The 14,117-nt window shown below is 33.1% G+C and overlaps 1 protein-coding gene across 9 annotated transcripts in view; it reads right to left on the reverse strand.

Annotated features, from left to right (window-relative positions):
- The window catches only part of LOC143073519 (uncharacterized), a 35,591-nt gene extending 24,849 nt beyond the window's left edge, over positions 1–10,742 (reverse strand). For 7 of the 9 annotated variants that reach the window (XM_076249136.1, XM_076249135.1, XM_076249134.1 and 4 more), the window contains exons 1-6: positions 10,716–10,742; positions 8,752–8,907; positions 6,583–6,706; positions 3,445–6,319; positions 2,727–2,819; positions 670–708 (exon numbers count right to left, since the gene is read on the reverse strand). In XM_076249136.1, the coding sequence (XP_076105251.1) occupies positions 670–708; positions 2,727–2,819; positions 3,445–6,319; positions 6,583–6,706; positions 8,752–8,907; positions 10,716–10,727 (3,299 nt within the window). In that variant the 5' untranslated portion in view covers positions 10,728–10,742. Of the gene's footprint in view, positions 1–669; positions 709–2,726; positions 2,820–3,444; positions 6,320–6,582; positions 6,707–8,751; positions 8,908–10,484; positions 10,578–10,715 lie in introns of those variants that run through there. The other 2 variants (XM_076249137.1, XM_076249131.1) reach the window with 2 other exon arrangements.
- Positions 10,743–14,117: the final 3,375 nt, after the last annotated feature.

The following is a 14,117-nucleotide window of genomic DNA, read 5'->3' on the forward strand; positions in this document are numbered from 1 at the left end:
GTCTCTTTTTTTAGAGAGATGTAAGTTTTATAAAACATGTTCCTGTTTTTAATATATGATTATATTTAAGTTGTTGAATTGTTTATTATATGTTTTCGTTAATTATAAAATTAAAGATAACTTGATTAATAAGTATTTATCTACTGAAAAATTGCACTAAAATGAATCATTGTGGCAGTATTACTACAACTGGTCTTCACTCTTACAACTACTTGAGTTCGCTGTAGGCATTTTGAATTTATGAGAATTTTCCAAAACATGGTTTCTCAATGAAATAAACATAATAGTTCTTGAAAAACTAGTCATTATCGTGATACATGGACTGCCCGTAGGGCAATGGAATTGACTGCGACAGCGATAATGACCTCGCCTTCGGCTCAGTCATTATCACTATCTTAGTCAATACCACTGTCCTGTGGGCAGTCCATATATCACAATAATGACCAGTTTTTAAAGAACTATTATATAAGTATAAGGTAGAAGCATTTTCAATCTGAAATATTTTATCTTTCCATCATTCCCATTGTTAAGTGTATTACAAACATGTGAGGGGTGCAAAGGATGCACTGAGTGTTTTGCTATCACAAAAAGTTAATACATGTATAGGTTAACAACACACAACATTTAATGTGAGTGACCTTGATACCATATAACACTGAGGTCACTTACTCAGTTTCTGTAGCAACTTCCACAGTCACAACAGTAGCACTACATTAATAAAGTAAATGATTCAAAATGTACCATTATGTAATAATAAAGGATGCCCCATCCACACTATCATTTTCTATGTTCAGTGGACCGTGAAAATGGGATAAAATCTCTAATTTTGCATTATAATTACAAAGATCATATCATATAGAACATGTTTATTAAGTTGATTGGACTCCAACTTTATCAAAAACTAACTCGACCAAAAACTTTAACCTGAAGCGGGCAGACGGACAAATGGATGAAACGAACGGACGAACGAATGGACAGACATACAGACACACAGACTAGAAAACATAATGCCCATAAATGGGGCATAAAAACATTTTGATTTAAAGTAAAGAAAACTTTAAAACATTGGTCATCAAACGGGCTATCTGAATGAGACATTCTCTTCTATTGGCATTGCATGTATCATTGAACTGCATATATGTATCAATTTCAATAATTATGTATGATATCTAATGTTATAAATTAGTACATAGAATAACACAGAAAAACTGTTACTTTAATATAAATGAGTACAAATTTGAGGTACTGTCTGAGAGCAAGCTAACAAAATTATTATCTATTGTGTTGTAAAATTTCAAAGAAATCTGTCCCATGGCAATGGGATAAGGAGAAATTTTTCTCTCAACATCAATATTATTTGATGAATTATAAAACTCTTTATATGCAGTTATCTCCCCTTGTAAGAAATCATATATTCAACATGAATCTTCATTTGAAGTTTCAATAAAATCCATTACATACAGCGAACTTACAGGTGAATAACTTATGACATTCAAATATCTCTATAATTATCTCCCCTTCATTGTGTCTTAGCATACTTCTATTAATTTTTGGCTCATGCACATTTATTTACAGTGTAAAATCTCAAGTTAAGTTCTGAATGAAATCCATTGAATGATTTTAAAAGACCTAGTTACATAATGATAGGACAGAGGGAATCTATAATAACTAAGTTTATAGAAGAGATGTTTGTTTGTACATGTATAGAAAATGTGTCAAGTCCCTAATCACACACCGGCCATCTAAGTATACATGTTTCTGGAAATAATCTTACCAGAGTAAAATACTGTGAAAGTACTTTAATTCGTGGGTATCAATTTTCGTGGTTTGAGAAATATTTACATGTTCGTGGGTTTTTAAATTCGTGGATTTTAGTTTTCTAAAAAAAAAATTTGGAAAATTGAAGCTTTAGAAAGGAAGGTTACAAATTGTCGTGATTGAGGAAAATTGCAAAGTAAACATTGACCCGGTAAAATGGTAAATCGTAGTGACAACACTAATTAATCCTAGATAAAGTGATCAACAGATTTAAGACCATCAAAGGTGTTAATTAGGCCATAAACATGTCACCTACAGAAAACAGTACACAAAAACAAATGCTATAAACGTATCTTAATGTTAAATAATTCTTATCAAAATTAAGCTCAGCATAAAATTATTATTTTCGATATGTACGAGAATTTTGAGGATATAAAATGAACACTTTATCATACAAGCATACCAATACCGGAAATCTGACTTTCATCGATCAAAAATATTTTTATGAGAATTAAAAGATCAAAAGTTGTACAGTTAATGTTCTGAAAGATTAAATGGGTATACTCCTTCATGGAGTTGTAGTTCATAGCGCGTTTGCCCTATGACTACTATATAGCATTTTCAGATTTGGCGTTATTCAATATATTCTCTAGATCATATCAGTAGTCAAACCTACATGGGATCTTTCCATGTCTTGATTTGGACAATGTTTGTTTTATTTCGTTGGACACTTAAATTCGTGGATAACGTCATCCACGAAAACCACGAAAATTGGTACCCCACGAATAAAAGTACTTTCACAGTATATCTATTGTTCCTATTTAATTGCATAAAAGAGAGTATAAAGGCAAAGAAGTTTTTTCTTTATTAACAATTTATTGCCTTTATAAAAGCTGCAGTAAAATGTATAGATATATTAAAGTGTCAGAAACAATATCTTATTTCAACTTATAATATATCATATTTACCTGTCAGATCTTGCCTCAGGAGACAGTTCTCTTGGATCACTATAGGTCCTCTGATGATCTCTGGACCCTGGTCTCACATTGGCTGTGTCAGAACTGAAAGTAAGAAACATGTGACTGTGCAGATATTATAAATGGAAAATAATGTGAATTAATTATTTCAGTCAATCAAAGATATATATTTCTTCATCAATTATTTACACATTATTTTCTTATTTCTTTTAAATTATTTCCATAGACCAACATAAATTAGTTCACAGTATTACAAGACATATCAATTAGAATTAATCACAATGACTTTTTCATTTTTAGAAATTTAGAAAATTTAGAAAATTTACAATTTAAAAGGCGGAGTCAAATATTGAAAGTTTCATTCAATTAAGGGGTATGATTCTATCTATGTCTTAGCAGTTACAGTACAAATTAGGTGATTTGGTTTTGAGAAGGTTCTATTACAGACATTTGAGGTAATTTTTTTTACAGAAATTTATCTTCAATGCAACATTTTCCTATATGCTTGAAATTCAAAACAAAATAATTTTATTAAAAAATCTACTGAAATGATCAAGTTGCCCCTTTCCCAACTAGAAATTGTGTTAACATATCCTTCATCTGTAAACTGTGTCCCTTTGTTTGCCCTAAAAAATCCTAGGTAGAACACTGTTGAGCATGTATGTACCAAGTGTATATTTAAAAACGGAAATGCTATAGATTTAAATACCTAGTTGCACCAAACAGTAATTCTGCTGGAACCTCCTGACTAGAGGCACCATCAGCCCATGCTTCCTTTACTCCATCAGGCTCTGTCCTTCCAAACTGGTCCACCTCTGCAGCTCCTCTGGTACGCTCTACACCATAAACAGGATAACAGTCAAGTACATGTCTGTAAGGTGTCTTTATGTCAATGCTATGGTTAAATGTCCGATCTGCATTCTTGGCCAGTTGAGATGATAAGAATGTTTTAGCATTACCAAGAGCACTGAATGGTTCTGTTTTAAGTCCACTTAGATAAGAATTATTAATAGATTTGTCAATTCCACTCATTTGAGACCATTCTAGCTGTTTTCTTACATCCTTATCTTGAATGACAAAGCTGCTGTTGGTTGATTCTTGACTACTATCATAGCTTGTATCCAGCTTTGGCTTATCAGCCATACGTTTTATCATTTCTCGCTCTTCCTGTTTTGCAGATTTTAAAATACTGATTGCCTGTTTTCTAGGAGGTTCCTGTGATAGTATTTTCATTACTTTTGATGCTAAACCAGAGCTATCTCCTGAATCCATTAACTTATCTGGTTTCTCTGTTTGATACCTGCGAATAATCTCTTCTACATCTGGAGCAACCTTCAAAGATCTGTCTTCAAAGTCAGACTCAACTTGATCTGACACAACTTCTGCAGTGTCCTTTTGAGGTTTGTTAACAAGTTCTAATGTATCTGACAACCCATTGTAGCCCTTTCCAGAGTATGTACTGTCACATTCTGTTTCTGTGTCAGTTTTCATTGTCCCAAAAAATCTCCCTGACAAACTATCGTCGTATCCTAAATCAGCCCCATGGTCCCATAGAAGTTTATGTGCTTTAGAACTTTCAGTAGATTTATCACTTGCTTTTGAAAAGTCTGGAGAAGGATTTGAAATCCTCATATTATAATCAATTCCAGGATCTAAGTTGCTCTGAATTTCTTGTAGATCTCTTTGTAGACGAGAGTAATCAAAATTGGTTGGTACTGAACCACCTGGTGCAGCCGTACTCTGCCTATTTCTATCTGCATATGCAGTGTCAGATAAGATTTTCTTGACTCTCTGACTTAAGGAGTCTGCCGATTCTTGACTATCAGTGGAGCCAGGTCCACCTCCTACAGCAGCAATAGAAAGTGATGGATAAGTCTGTGCACTTATTACATTCATGGTCTCACTTGATGGAATGGTATTGATTTTCAATGGAACATAAGATGAGTTTGATGGGACATTAGTTATATCATTTACAGTTCCTTCATTACTTTTGGTCATTAATTTAGCAACCTCATCACCTAATGAAGACCTTACACTCTGTTCACCAGATTTAGTGAGAAGAGCAGATCCTTGAGACCTCTCTGTTGATTTTTGTACAAAATTGTCACTTTTTCTCAAGGGTGAGTAAGATCTTAGAACAGTAGGTTCTCTATCACCTTCAAGTCCCAGTGCTTCTCTGCTGTATAGATGATGATGAAGAGTAGTTCCTAAATGACTTGCATCTTCTAAAAGTTTAGAAACTCTTTGAGACATGCTTTCTTGTTTAGAGTTGCTGGGTGAATCTGTATCCTTCTCTGGAATCTGAACTCTGGATAGCAGAGGGAGGTCTGTAATCCTTGGAACAGCAAAATCTGAAGATGCAGTAGGTTTGGGCTGATCCAAGAAATCCTCAGGTAGGCCTAAAAGTTTGGCTCTATCACCGACAGGCACATAAGGAGCGTCAGAAGGTTTAGAAGAACTTGAAGACCCATATTTACTGGCACTTTCTCTCCTAGCAGTGTCAACTGAAGACATGCTGCTAGATACCAAGGTTTCTACTGTGTCCTGACTATCTGGAACAATTGTAGTGCTGGAACTACCTGACAAAACATTCCCTTTTATTTCAGAGGTAGATGCTTTGGGCATTAATTCAGTGTTTCGAGAGAGCTGGTTATACGATTGTGTACCATACATTTCTCTATGACTACCTGGTATATACTGGTTAGCTGTTAGCTGGAATGTCCTGTCACCTGATCCTAGTAAGGTACTAGATGTTGTAGATGTCTTGTCAGTCTTTTCAGAAGATCTTGCACCAAATTCTTTTTCTGGTGAATACATTGCATAGGAATCTTTCACAATATCGGCTGCTAGTCTACGTGAAGCAGGAAGGACATTAGATGTCTCTTTATTTGTTTGACTTTGCTGTCCATCTGATTTTGAAATACCAGCTGGTCTATATGGTACTTGTTCTCTTTTATCTGAGGTAGAAGGATTTTCATTTCTATTGAATTGTCTACCTTCCAATGAACTCATAGTGGGTATACCATCTTTATCAATGGATATCCTCATAAAATCTCTATTGATATCTTCAGCATTTGTATCCCTCGTCTTATCTTCATTTATTGTGTCAGTTGGTATCCTGACAAAATCCCTTGTAACCGTAGGGTTTGAAATCATTCTATTTAAGTCCCCATTATTCATAGAACCTGTTGGTATCCTTATCTCAGGGTCTTTTTGTCTCATTGAGCTTGTTGCAGTAAAAGCCTGAATATTCCTAAACTCTGAATCACTAGCAGAAGACCTAGGTGTCTCGTTATCATTATCTGTGCCATAGGGATTCCATTCACAATCTGACATTCCCGTAGCTGATTCTGGATATCTGGCATAAACAGCTCCAGTATGTCCATCTAAATGGTGATCCCCATCAGAACTGTCACTTTCTACTGGTGGATATTTTCCAGGAGAAAAGTTACCAGAAATAAAATCTTTGGAAACCTCTGTAATTGCTGATGTCAAAGCTTCCTCATGAAGACTGTTATTCTCTTGAGGAGACTCCTCACCACATGATGGATCATCTAAGGGGTACTGAGACAAACTCAAATTTCCTACAATTACATCATTTATATATATAAGGAAATGAACATTTCAAATTCTTTGAAGAACATGTATTAAATCTTAAATTTGAAGTGAATTTCTTCATTAATATTGAAATGGCACATAGCTTCATTTTTAAAATTATCCATCTTTTTTTCAAAACTTGGTAAGACTGAGTCTCAATGTTAACATCTTAATTCAATGTACATTTAAATTTGTAAAATAGAATCAGAAAAAAATAGATCCTAATAAAATTAAGAACAATAAAAATTACCTTCTGAAGTTTCTGTGGTTTCCGACTTCCAACCAGAATTATCATCAGAAGAGAATCCTCTGTGCATGGATGGCGAGGAGATGTCATTTTGTGTAGACTCTCTACTATCACTTGGAGAATTTGTCTGAAAAAAAATTAGTATCTGTAGAGAAAATATTTGTTATAAGTAGTATGGTCAACAGTTATTGTGTAAACCAATTAATAACTGACAGGAGGACGAACTATCAAATCAAAAACTTCACTGGTTAATCAATGCTTTTTCAATTTTAGTAAATTTGATATAAATATGTTTTGAAATCATGTTTAACAAGAGGCTGTCACAACAACAAACCGGATTTATTAACATTTTTTAGTGTCCTGGCAATATCACAAGAACCATAACTAATGAACAGTGAAAGTGAAAATCGTCAATATCAAATTTGACCTCCATTTTGTCATCAGTATCAACATATTAAAATTTGAAAAGCTTAGGTTGAATGGTTCATGAGTAAATGCAACAACATGAATGGAAACGCTATTTTTCAATCTTTCAAGAACCATAACTCCTGAACGGTAAAAGTCAAAATCATCATAATTGAACTTGACCTCCATTTTGTCATCAGTAACAACATATTAAAAATTGGGAAGCTTTGGTTGAGCAGTTCATGAGTAAATGCACGAACACAACTGGAAACACCATTTTTCAATCTTTCAAGAACCATAACTCCTGAATAGTAAAAGTCAAAATAGTCATTATTGAACTTGACCTTTATTTTGTTGTCAGTAACAACATTTTAAAAGCTTTGGTTGAAAGGTTCATGAGTAAATGCACGGACAACATTTGGCTGCCGCCCACCCGGCCACCCAACCGCTGTACATCCCCAAATCAATAACCGACATTTTTGTCACAAAAATCCGGTTAAAAATGTTCTAAAGAAATCAATGGTCCAGTATATTGCCTACTTGATTAAGAAGAAAAACATTCCAATTTTACATAATCTAAATTAATTAGCACACAAACATCTGGTCTATCAACATGCATTGGCTTTGAATAATTCTAAAGTTAACATAATTTACAAGGCATGACATGTGAAATAAATGTACATGTACCATGCACAATATTGTAAGCTGATCAAATAAAATGTTGATAAAAAATTGTAAAATGCAAATCTAGTGTATGCTTTATACAGGTGTAAACCATTAGATGCAGAAAATAGAACAATACAGAATAATGTGGGAAAGGTTTAAATCATTGTTTCATTTAACCATGCATTTGTATAAAGTAATGCTGACAAATCACTGTCTTTCAGCATCAACTTTTTTTTTTTTGGTCATTGCTGTGGATTCATCTATTTTCGTGGTTATCAATTTTCCTGGATTGCTGAAAACTTGCATATTCATGGACTTTTGATTTTGTGGTTTAGCCAATCTCTGTATACAAAGCCTATCGAAAATATATTATTCGTTTAACATTTGAATTTCTGCTTCACCTGTACCCACAAAACCCACGAAATTGGTATCCAACAAATACTAAAGAATCCACAGTAGGCAAACTGTTTTACAAATGACAGGCTAAACTTACAAATACAGTTTCTTATTATCCTGCTTTGCTTTCATGTTGATGTAAATATTTCTTTTTAAAAACAGTTTTTTTTGTTTTTTTGTTTGTTTGGTTTGGTTTGTTTTTGTTGTTTTTTTTGGGGGGGGGGGGTGCTTCTCCCAGTAAGTGCTTCTTGTTTCTTATATAGTTTATAGTTAGACTTGGGTTTCCTTATTTGAATTGTTTTACACTAGCCATTTTGGGGCCCTTTATATCTTCCTGTATAGTGTGAGCCAAGACTACATGATGAAGGCATTCTTTGACCTAGAATTATTCATTTTTCAAATTTGCACACTATGACTTGGATGGAGAGTTGTCTCACTGGCACTCATTTTAGAACTTCTTTTTTCAATATATATGAGAGTGTTGTCAAGACTATATTTCAAAGGGAATTACTCAGAATTTCTTTTTGAATTTCTAACTTCAAAGACATGATGTCTACACTACATGTATCTTTTCACATAAATGTCTATGATCTCAATATTGAAAATGGAGCCTTGGATTTCCACACAAATGCTGTCTTTATTGCAAAAGAACAATAAAACACATGAACAATTTATCAAAAATACTTTTTAAAATATGGTACCTACTTGATTAATGTTGAGGTCTAGTCTTGGAACAACTTGACTATTTTGTGGACTGTTGTCAGACATGCTTTCTTGTAATTGATGTGAGAATGAGCTAGACCAAGATACAGTTGTTAAATCATCTTCCAATGTTTCCTGTTCAGGTAAAAGAAACCAGACCTGCCAAAGTAAAAATAATCAAAAGGTCAAGTAATTACGAATGTGTAGATGATGTCATTAATTTTAATAAATATTACATAAAACTGACACTTAAAAAGTTCTTTTTAAATGATTTTTTTTTGTATTATTCTGCAATATACATTTGTTCTCCTAAAAATCATGTTAATAAAACAAAAGTACTTAATTCTAAAAACATTTTCTCAAAACTAATTCTTTAAAGCTTCAATGATGATTCTATATATGGAATCAAGTTGTTCCATCAAAACTAATTCTGCAAGTTGGTTCTGTCCAGATTAATCATGACAACGATGGACCAGGTCCCATGATAAAATAATTAGTATAAAAGATAGAGAGTTCAGCAATGTTAAGTTAGGTATTTGCATGGTCCAAGATTGTTCATGATTAACATGATTAAGTGGAAATTTGAAATTAAGTGCACTAGTTATCCAGTGTGCATCAAATTTTTGGTATCAGGTCCGTTCGCGCCCAATATAGTTTCGCACCCTACACGTTCGCACCTCACATTTTCGCCCCCCACGTCCGTTCGCACCCTACATGTTCGCGCCCAATTTTTAATAAAATTTAAGTTAAATTGTTAGAAATTATTCATATGAATATAACAAATAATTGTATTCTTTTTGAATAAAATTTGAGAATTTATTGAATAGATTTTTTTTTTTTATCAATCTGATGATTAATTATTAAATGTTGATTATGTATGATTATTGCTAATTGGTATTTATAAACAGCCTAACTTGGTGTTATTGTTTACTGTTGTTTATAAATCATGATTGTTGTTTTAAATTGCTTTGATGTAAATACTAATAAAATAAATATTAATTATAGCAGTACACTTACCATGCATACCAGTTGTTCAACATGTTGGCAGATTCGCACTTAATTGACTAGAAACAGTGAAAAACAAATTATTTCAATACACTAACCAAAACACGATTAAGAATTATTCAACACACAAATGAAATAGTTGTTGTCAGAATAACATAATCTGACTTAAAAACAAGGACTTTTTTTTTTATAAACTTGTCATGACACAAAAAAAACTTGTCAGTATCTCGAATTATTTAGAAACAATGGCATATATATTTATACCAATACACCTCCAAAAAATTGGTAAAATTGGGTACGAACGAACTTTTCGCAAAATTTTGGTGCGAACATGTGGGGTGCGAAAGTGAATGGGGGCGAATGTGGAAGGGTGCGAACGTGATTGGGCGCGAACAGACCCGGATTCCAAATTTTTTAAGTTATTTTTTAACTTTGAAAAAATAATGTTTTAAAGCAATTACAGTGTTTCCACTTGTTCTGACATTACATACAAAAAAATAGGAATAAATTTTAAAGATGCATATATATGCTATAATTTATTGTTCACCTGGACATCAGGCCCATTTGTTTTGCTAAGGATTACCAATGTGTTCATTCATTATTTACTTATATACTCTTAAGTTATTTCTTCTGTCAGTTTGAAATATTATTTTTTATACATGTACAAAAAAATAATAAATTGATAGCCAGTGATTGCCAACACGACATATTGTCATTGTAAACGTTCTTACCAAACACAATCAAAACATGCTAAAATAATTAACCTTATTTTCCAGGTATGTAAGACATTTTACTCGCGTCGGCGGGCAACGTGTTAGAACATGTTTTGAACTGTCAAAATGTAAACAAACAGACAGGTCAGCATAAGGGTGTATTTTAGATGGAATTGTTATTCATTTAACATCAATAACAGATTCTACATATTGGTTATTGGTCTTTTATCATCATAGGCATCTCTGTACCTGTTTTGACATTACGGGAATTTATTGTTTCAATAAATATTAAATATACATTTATTGATTTGCCAAATTTTGAAACATAGCCGCCATATTGCATCTCGCGAGATTTAAAAGTCTACAAATTTCTTCTTTTCTTTTTATAAAACAAACCATTTTTAGGGCAGACAAATATTCAGAAAAAAACTTTTTGGAATTTTGATAGTAAAAAAAATATATATTTAAATTTAATTGACTTATAACAACTGGTTGATCTAATTTTTTGATGGGTACCAGCTAGCAAAAAACTTTATTGGAACCAGACACGTGGTCTTTCCGGCAAAAGTTAATTTAAGTCAAAATTGAAGTCACCCAGTGCAGGGTTTTCTATACTAGTAACTTTTAGTATAGGAAGTCTCTTCCCAGTGAGACTTTTCCTTGGCCATTTCAAAACCAATGCAAAATGTAATACGGATGATTTTTATTTATGGATTTCATGTTTGCACCTAAAATGACAAAATCTAGAAAACTGGACAAAAATTGCTGTCTCAGTTTATGAAATTTTCCACAGAATACTGATTATTCAAAGCAAAAATATCATCGAGGTATATTTAATTGTATTTAATTTATCCGAATGACATTTGATTCAGACAGTCATTATTGACTTAAGCCAGAGTAGATACTGTGCCATGATTCATAACAATATTAAACAATAAAAAATAAGTCACGGTATATGCCGTGTTTCCGCAATGAGACAGCTCTCCTACCGTAACTGGCAGAGGCCAAATAACACGATTCAGTATATGAGATGGACACAAATAGAATACATTTAACAAAAACATATGGTGGATGTGATATGGTACTCAGTATACATCCCACAACAAAAAACTGACACCAAGTCAAATGAAAGTCTGGGGCTGAGTTAAAGGTGAGCTATTAGTGCCCATTGGAAAACTCATAATACCTGTCGATTAAGGTTTTTGCTGAAATAAACAATAATATCTTGAAGGAGAAACTTTACTGTTTTAATCATCTTAGTCACAGTTCTAGTAAGCATATCTCGCATATGTTTTTGTTTTTCCCCGCTACCGTGAGCAGAAGGCTGTATATGAATTGCAATTAGATTGTCGGATCAATTAAAAGTCCTATTAATTGATTGAGAAAATTTCTCTTTAATATATAGCTTTGTTTTGAAGTGCAATGTACTGGTTCAAAAAGACATACGTGTTAATCGAGTTGAATGGATCATCAAAAACGTGTGCTTTGTCCAAAAACAACGAAACATCATTTAACTAAAACTTTCTTTTAAAAAGTCCATTTTTCCATCAGATTTATAACAATAGTCAACAGCAATATGAAATTAATTGTTCAATTGTTGAGAAGAAAACAATTAAATGCACAGAAACATAGTAGAATGTTTACTTAAACTGAGAAACTAAGATGAAAGATATTTGATTGGTTTTTTTTTTTTGTTAAGGTAGTTTTCAGTTTGTGTTTACAAACAAAACAAATTAATTTTAAAAAAAGCCCCTCAAACGTAATAAGGCAATATAATATTGAATAGAGAATGGAAACGGGAAATTTTCTAAAGAGATAGCAACCCGACCAAAGAGCAGAAACTGACAGCCGCCAAGGCTACTAAAACGTCTGCAATGCAGCGATATAAATCCATAACTGTATATAGGGATTTCAGCTGGTATCAATAAACAATAATGTACAGTTTAGTTCAGCGAAATTCACGTCACAAAAAAAAATCCGAAACACAATACTAGTAAAGACTAGAGGTTTCTGACTTGAGACTGGCGCAAAAAATGCGTCGGGGTTTAATGTGTTTTTCGAGATTTCAACCCTTCCTCTATAGATACATCTAGCCATGCAATATGGACTAAACATATACACAGCAAAACCCACTGTTAAATTCATTTAAAAAGGAGCCCTAGTCCGATGTAAGAATAGGTTACAGAAGAAACTAAAAAACTTGACAACTATCAACATAAATTAATTTAACAGGGGCTACAAACAGTTGACTACTTGACTCTCTTTCGAGCACTCGGACTTGCATAATTTGAATTTTCAATAAGTAGTATTAACGTCTTATTCACATTATATAAAATAAGAAGATGTATTAAGATTTTCAGCAGGACAGCTCTCCACACATGCCACAAGAGACCAATTTGTCATCTGAAATTGAAGTTTACATGCATCTAAAGGTGACTCACTGTTCGTCCAAACCCGACCAAAGAGCAACAAACAGCCGAAAGCAAAGCAGTAATGGGTCTTAAACACAGCGAAAAAAAACCTTATAGTGCTTTAACTGACCCCTAAACAAAAATGTGTACTAGTTATAATTGTTGATAATTGACGCCATACTAAATAAAGGCAGCAGTAGTATACCGCTGTTCGAAACTCATAAATCGATAGAAAAAAACAAAGCCGGGTTACAAACTAAAACTAAGGGAAATATAAGAGGAGAACAACGACACAACATTAAAATGTAAACTCACACAGAAACGAACCAAGCATTAGATAAAATCTAATGAGATTTACAAATATAACATCAAAACTAAATACAAGAAATTGGGATAGAAAAGTACCGTCCCACGTCTTATAGTAATGTGAATTCACACTAAAATTTAAGAGGAAACAACCGACACAACAGAAACACAACGTTAAAATGTAATACACTCAGAAACGAACTGTAATATAACAATGGCCATACTCCTGACTTGGTACAGGACATTTTTTAAAGAAAAATATGGTTGGGTTGAACGTGGTTTTGTGGCATGCCAAACATCCCGCTTTAATGGCAATGTTGAATATAACATTAAAATGACAACACAACATAAACATGATAAAAGGACTACAATACAAATAAATAGTAGAACATATTGGACAAAGAAACAATCGAATAATAGCTTACAAAAGGCACCAGATTTAAAATTTAATACGCCAGGAGTGCGTTTCGTCCACACAAGACTTACCAGTGACGCCCAGTTACAAAAGTTCGAAAGCCAAAACAAGTACAAAGTTGAACAGCAAAAGTTAAAAAAACAGCAAAAGTTAAAAAAAAAAAAGCTGATCCAATACGGCCAGGTTTTTTTTGCTTGGGATACGAACATCCTTATTATTTAGAATAATTTATACTTTTGCAAACAGTAAATTTTATAAAATAACTATATAAAAGATATACATATTAAAACTGAAGTATTAACTAATTACAGGGGGGGGGGGGGGGGAAACGGATATATTACATAAACCAACATCATACGAATTCACTTGCTATAGTGAATAATTCATCAGTGACATTTCAGGCTTATACATTAAAAAGAAGATGTGGTATGATTGCCAATGAGACAACCTTCCACAAGAGACAAAAGGACACAGAAATTAACAACTATAGGTCATCGTACGGCCTTCAACAATGAGCAA

The sequence above is a fragment of the Mytilus galloprovincialis genome, chromosome 4, assembly GCF_965363235.1.
Source record: "Mytilus galloprovincialis chromosome 4, xbMytGall1.hap1.1, whole genome shotgun sequence".
Classification (NCBI taxonomy): Eukaryota; Metazoa; Mollusca; class Bivalvia; order Mytilida; family Mytilidae; genus Mytilus; species Mytilus galloprovincialis.